Source organism: Stegostoma tigrinum, chromosome 1 (assembly GCF_030684315.1).
Source record: "Stegostoma tigrinum isolate sSteTig4 chromosome 1, sSteTig4.hap1, whole genome shotgun sequence".
Taxonomy (NCBI): domain Eukaryota; kingdom Metazoa; phylum Chordata; class Chondrichthyes; order Orectolobiformes; family Stegostomatidae; genus Stegostoma; species Stegostoma tigrinum.
Window position 1 is genome coordinate 107,832,700 of NC_081354.1, and position 6,881 is coordinate 107,839,580.

Sequence of the window (6,881 nt, forward strand, 5' to 3'; positions counted from 1 at the left end):
TTGCTTGGAACCATATCTACCATTTGCAACATTCGCTCCCTCCACCACCAATGTACAGTCACAGAAACATGCATCTTGCAACTCACCAGAGCTCGTCAAACCGCATCTCCCGAACTTACGGCCTCTACCACCTTTCAGGACAAAGGCAGCGGGTACATGGGAACACTCCACCTGCAAATTCCGCTCCAAACCAGTTACCATCCTGACTGGGAAATGAAGAGCTGTTCCTTCAGCGTCACTGAGGCAAATTCCTTGGATTCCCGCCATAAAGTACTACGGTGTCTCTACAACTCTAGGGTCGCAGCATTTCAACACGACGGCTCACCACCAAATTCCACAGATGAATTAAGGATGGGCCATGAACACTGGTCTCACAGCAATGTCAATATCGCATGAACAAATAAAACGGAAGATATGTATTTATCAGTTCAAAACTCCGGGTGTGTCTGCTCCAGTTATTGTTGCAATTGTTTGCTATGTTTCCATATGTATTTTTTTAATTATGCTACATTGTAGAGCGTTTAGGAAGTAATTTTGCACTGGAAAGTCATGACCTTTTGAGAAGTTTGATCATTGTATTTACACCAGAGAATATCCACTTGTAAGAACATAGATTTATTCGCTATTCGAATGATATATGAAGTGCTTGTTTTTTGATTTTTTGTTAAGGCTATTTTTCAGAATAAATCAAATAACTCGAACAATAATCGGTCATTTGTCAATCACGTCTGGTTGCTTTATATATTCGTTAGTGGATGCCGCACTTTGGATATTCAACTAATCCACTTTTTTTTAATCTACAGGGTTTATAAAGGAAGATGAGACATGGAAAATTTGAAATAATACAACATTCAAGCTTATAAGTTATACGTTGATATAAAAGCAGCAGAATTGAATATCACCTAGCTTTGTTCAAGATCAACTTCCCATACTTTGGTCGCCAAGTCAACCTGTATTTTGCTACCTGATACCAGGTGAAAAGGTCATTTATTTCTACTGTGTACACAGGCTACATATTAAACAAGAGAAAAATCAATACCCTCACCGCGGAGGCAGAATACTTTTCATCCTATTTTACTTCAACAAGATCGTTCTTCTTTAGCTGACAGTGAATGATGCCAGAAACAACAGTTTGATTAAGATTGCTCCTACATAATCTTATAGGGTCAAGAAATGAACACATACCAGCAAAAAGACTCTTTTGTGAATTAACAGCTGGCACAAGGCTAATGTGTAAGCCTGACTCAAGTCTGTTGTTAGTGGCCTTGTTATCAACTACTGTGACTTGAATATCTAACCCAGCAGCAGTTGGACCTATTTATCGGCCAAGCAGCTACTCTCCTAATGCAAAAATATGGGAAAACACTACTCATCGCAATAACTTGCCCTACATATTCTTGAACCATTTACCCTATATCAGCGGCATTTTTTTGATAAAAGATTTATTTTGTTTGAATGATGTTTCATACTTTACCAAATTCATGTCATATATACATATATAATATATACTGAGATTTCAAATAACCTACTTAGGTTGTGTGGGACCGTCCAAATTTGAATGTACAAAAAGAAATCTAACCCGAATGGTCATAATACTGACCGTGTGGAAAGATTGGAAGAAGCAATTGACACATTATACCCCAATTAGGGCTTGGGTATTGAATATCGAATGATTTACCACGAAACGCATTTCAGATTTTTTTTAGAAAATGTTAGCACATGGCTTTTCTAAAGCCTTCATTTGGTTGTACAAATATATTTCTGCGCAATGCAGAAGGGGAGGTGTTTATTTTTGTGTGTTTCAATGTGTTTATGTGTGTCTTTGTATTTATGCGTGATGTGTACATGCGTATCTATGTATGTGTATCTGCGTGTGTCTGACTGTGTGCACCTGTGTTTGTATATGTGAGTCTGTGTATGAGTATGTGTCTGCGTGTGTTTGTCTATGTATCTGACTGCATCTGTATCTATGTGTGTTTGTGTCTGTATGTGCGCTTGTATCCATGTGTGTCTGTGCTTTTTTCTGAACGTGCCTGTATGTGCGTGTGTCTGCCTGTGTGTGTTAATTTGTGTGTATGTGTGGATATTCTGTGAACTCTCTGGAAGAACTTTTGCGGTACAAGTTAAGTTTCATACATATTGGATGAATATATTTCCAGGGCCACAAAACACGACCAAGCATCTGTTATTTCACCAAAGAAAATTTATATTTGTATTGCATCTAATTAATTTTCGTAATAAGGCGATCAATACATTAGTCCACAGTCCATACAAACAGCGTAATTACTTTTCCAAACCCTTACTTGCGTAACTCAGTCTGATGGAACTTGTTGTACTTTGCAGCCTGTGGTCACGATATGCTTTCTATAATTAGGATGTTATGCTTCACTCCAATCGACTGTTTTTGCAGTCTATAAAACTGCATTTCTCGCACCACACACTGGACAGCTTTTTAAAAAGAAGTACTGTGCGGTTTTACAATGTGAAGCAGGAAAAGGTTTTGGATTTTTTTAAACTGTTAAACGCCTGTTTCCTGTCTACCAATCGGAGACTCTGCAGTAAGCACATGACAAAGCTGAAGGTGAGGAGTCTGGCTTCAGGTGTTAGAGTTCACTCCATGTGCCCCGGAGAAATTCTCGAAACCTTGTCATAAGATCGCAGTTGATGTCAGATACCAAGACAGTCATGGAGGGAGAGGCGGGCTGTTTTGAGACTGCATGTCAATATCAGAGCCCGGAATACGCTCCGAATCCACCTGCCTGTGTGTATGTCCGCACTCCGCAGAGCTCTCTCCTCAGGTCGTGCTGTGTTGATTTAAGTGAACAGAGTGACACGGATTTCAGCCTTTACCAGAGCTCTACAGATCCGAGCTGTGGCTATATTTCACAGCCTAACTATTTCGACGCCGAATATGGGGATAATCTCCAGCTTCAGGGACACTACCCGTTCCCTTGGATGAAGAACACCAAATCACATACTTGGAGAAATCAATGGGGAGGTATGGTGACGAACTAATCGATTATTAAGTTTAACCTTCGCTTAATAATAAATAGGAAATCGAATGAACAAACGGCAAAAAAAATCTCCTACCGACCTGTTTCAGATACAAAGTATTCACTGTGTATGTATAGGTGTGTGTGCATGCGTGCGCGCAAGGACTCCTCAGTATGAGCGTATATATAATACAGTATGTACACGTGTAAGTACGAGCTCAAATCAGTTTTTACCTGAAGCACAAAATATAACAGGAAATCAAGAAATTGAAAGCCTTTGCAAATCATCACCAAGTTTCGTTTCATTTACTTCTAGTAGTAATTTCAAATTTAACTCGTGATGCAAAACGATTAAATGCAAAAATTAAACCACATGCCTTGGTCACTCGACTTTCATTAAAGCTGCATTTGTCAAGTATTTGACTTGCTTAACTTGTTGAGTTTGATGGTTGCTGTGCAAGTGGGACTAAGGGAACAAAGCGGAGCATAATTGATTGGGCTGGAATGAAACCTTTGCCTTCTTGGCTTAAAAAAAATCATCTCCCCCCAGGTAAGTGGAGAAAATCCCCAATATTGGCCATAAAAACGGGCCTGTGTAAATGAAACATGATGGGCCCGAACTCGATCTCTTCCATAATTTCTCGCAAGTACTTTTGCTGATGATCTGAGCCCCAGATCAACTAATTGGTTCAATTCTAACAAAAATAAAATCCATTGCCTATGGGGTGCTCTTGCCCCATGTGCAATTGTTGAAATGTTTGTTATAAACATATATCCCTAAGGCTAACACCGATTTGCCAAATCTGGGGAGCATTTCTACCACAGTAGTCTCTAAAATGCTATAATTTTACAAGCGCCGAGTTACATTTGGGAACCAGAGGTTTGCGCCTTTTGTTCCCGACAGACACTAATATTTAGCAACACTTTAGAACTTCTACAATAGTGGCACACCGGATAGTAAACTTTTGAAAAAGGTTTAGATTCATCGTGGAAGTGTGGAATGCAGGTGTGCAGATTGAAAATGAATTCTTCAAATGTTAATACTGCAAAATTGTGTAACAGTTGGTAAAGGGGTGGCTACGTTGAAAGTGGTAATATTATATAGGTATAGGCCCACGTTTAATAGGCACACATTCGATTGAAATATGTTTGTCCACATTAATTTATCTGACGCATGGGCGATTGGAGAAAATCTTTACACTTTTATTTATGATAATAAATACAGCACCTACAATGAATGCGACAACATTCTTTTTGCAAACTACGTTTCATATTTTAACTCATGTCGTAAAAAATGAAGTTTTCAAGAAATTCTCTCAGCGATAATATTCAGTTTTCCCTACGATTGTGAGTTACTACATTATTGTTAGTGTAGCTTGACTCTAAGAACTTTATAATATACGTGAAGGAATATTAACGACTACGTTTCTGAATGAAAGGGCACTGCATTTCAAAATGTAAGAATTACAGATGGGGGAAATTAATATCCCTTTCCTCTGTATTCGGAATAATCCCCGCTGTTTTCAACACCCATCACCATGAGAAAAGTTCCCAAAGACATAAGCTAATGTAGGAGCAAGAATCAAAGAAATGTTCCCGTACCAATATGTACTACTTAATTCTTAATAGTCCTTCATTACAAGGCACAGACGAGAATAGTTATGGAATGCGATATTCTGCAGTTAGCTTGATAATTCTGAATGAGATGAAATTATTTCATTGGGACAGTGATATATGCCAAGGGGAAAAAGTGGCTCATTAAGATGAGCCTTTACAATAAAAAGTACTTTAGTCATTAATACTTAAACACACAGAAGTTACTGGTACGTAAGACAACATTTAAATATTAGGTCTGATTATATTTAATACTTAATACTGTATGAACTGCAAAATGTAATTATTCAAAGGAAGAATGTTAAAGCGTGTACTTCTGAGGAATGAAATCTATCGGTGTGTGCTCATTCAGCCACCAGCAGATTGTTACCCTTCTCTCTGCAAAACAAGATTGGCATTTGCAATTCTGTGATTTAAAATTTGATTAGAGACGTGACGCCTGAGGTAACAGCCTTGAAACATTATAATTACTTTGAGAAGTGCATGGGTCCTGGAAGTTTTTGACGAAGGTAAAACCATTAAGATCCCACATTTCTCCTGATTTTCACCCTGTTGTTTTTGTAATGAATTAAAGTTTGCTTGCAATTTGTCCTACATTCCCACACAGGCCGTCCTGCAATACTTAGTAAAATATTGTTACTGTAACATTCAAGAACAGTTGAAAGAGGAACTTTCAAGGTGTATCTTTTTCGATTTCACAGGGGCTTGTGGGACTGAATCCGCAGGTTCCTCGACCTTCTCATATCATTAGAGTGCGACTTATTTGTGATTCTTTTTATAGTAAAGATGGCGATCTGTTTTTCCTGACAGGAAACAACTTTCCGCTGGACGCTGAGGAATGCAAACGGACCCGAACGGCCTACACGAGAGGCCAACTTCTGGAACTGGAGAAGGAGTTTCATTTTAACAAATACATCTCCAGACCCCGGCGTATTGAACTCGCGGCAATGCTGAACCTCACCGAGAGGCATATCAAAATCTGGTTCCAAAACAGAAGGATGAAATGGAAGAAGGAGGAAGCAAAAAGACAGTCCAAGACCAACTTAAGCAAAGCAGAAGCGACGCTGCACGACAAGTGTTCAGGAGATGCCAAGGCAGGGGGTGGCTCGGGGGCTTCCTTCAAAAAGGACAATAATTTTCCTCTGACCGGAGTCAATTGCGATATTGGACATCTACTAATCACATAGAATGCGAACATAACGTGTCACATTAGAAGTATGTCAATTGATTTGTTTTAATCATTCCCAGGCTGCAAAGGATATATTGCCTGTCCCGAATCCTCTCAGGATGGGAAATATTGCAGCATATTTTATGATCTACAAGGCCGCACGTAAACCATTTAAATATTTAATATATTGTAAAAAAAACTAATCGTTTGATCACAGAATGCGATTTATTTAAATATCTAACAACAGAAATTATTTCTTCCCCAATAGGACAGTCTCTAGAGACAAGCACCGGCAATAGTATGAGTTTATGTACACGATCGGGAATAAATTGTTAATAATTCTTAGAATTTGATTTTGTTTTTCTCTCGAGTTAACATCGTGTTCGAACAAAAAAAGGACACAGAAGAAATTCTCATTTTTTTTGCAAATGTTACACACGGCTGACCGGCGCTGGGTCTGATACTAGTTTTTTTTTGTCTGGACCCCTGGAAACAGATGGTGTTTTGAGGTGAAAAGTAATATACGCGACAAACAGCAGCTGAGTACAAATTACATCTAATTGTCCGAACTGAGAACTATAATTTAATAGCATGCTGGGCAACGGTGAGCGCAAGTCAGTTGCAAAGAGTAGGCTTAAAAATATCTCGCTGTCATGTCAGGCCAGATATTCTCTTTGTTTGACTATTTACACTCACGTTCCTCCGGAACTTCTGATGACAGTATATATGGGTTATTGTTGATTGTAAAGGTGACAAATACATTACTATTCATGACGCATTTAATTTCCAGTCGCTTCACGGTGGGAGCAAAGAATGCAAAAGGTTTCTAAGATGAATAAAAACAATATTCCATGTGAAACGATTATTAAATACAAATGATGGCATGACTTTGTAGAATGGCGAAGCAGAACCTCTGGTCTATCAGCGACTCTGTTTTTGGTTGGACGATGTCCTACCTGATATCCTTTATTAGCTGCGGCAGAAACCAGATCAGGTTCAACTCCCACAAGGTTCAGGGCCGGTAAAGACCATCCTTTAATTCCGTTTAGTAAACGATTATAGAAGGGGAATTTAACACTCTCACATCGAGATTCCAGTAAACAAGG

General features: G+C 38.8%; 1 protein-coding gene across 1 annotated transcript; it reads left to right on the plus strand.

Annotated features, from left to right (window-relative positions):
• Positions 1 to 2,317: 2,317 nt before the first annotated feature.
• On the plus strand, positions 2,318 to 6,523 carry LOC125450482 (pancreas/duodenum homeobox protein 1-like). The gene is made up of 2 exons (XM_048526525.2): positions 2,318 to 2,998; positions 5,418 to 6,523. Exons 1-2 carry the CDS (start codon positions 2,665 to 2,667, stop codon positions 5,792 to 5,794), a joined length of 711 nt encoding a protein of 236 aa, XP_048382482.1. The 5' UTR covers positions 2,318 to 2,664; the 3' UTR covers positions 5,795 to 6,523.
• The last annotated feature ends 358 nt before the right edge of the window (positions 6,524 to 6,881 follow it).

Bases quoted from the DNA above. Each gene is read 5' to 3' on its own strand.
- LOC125450482 (XM_048526525.2), top strand. From the start codon at position 2,665: ATGTCAGATACCAAGACAGTCATGGAGGGAGAGGCGGGCTGTTTTGAG. The intron at 2,999-5,417 runs GTATGGTGACGA...TTTTCCTGACAG, and splicing joins TTGGAGAAATCAATGGGGAG to GAAACAACTTTCCGCTGGAC.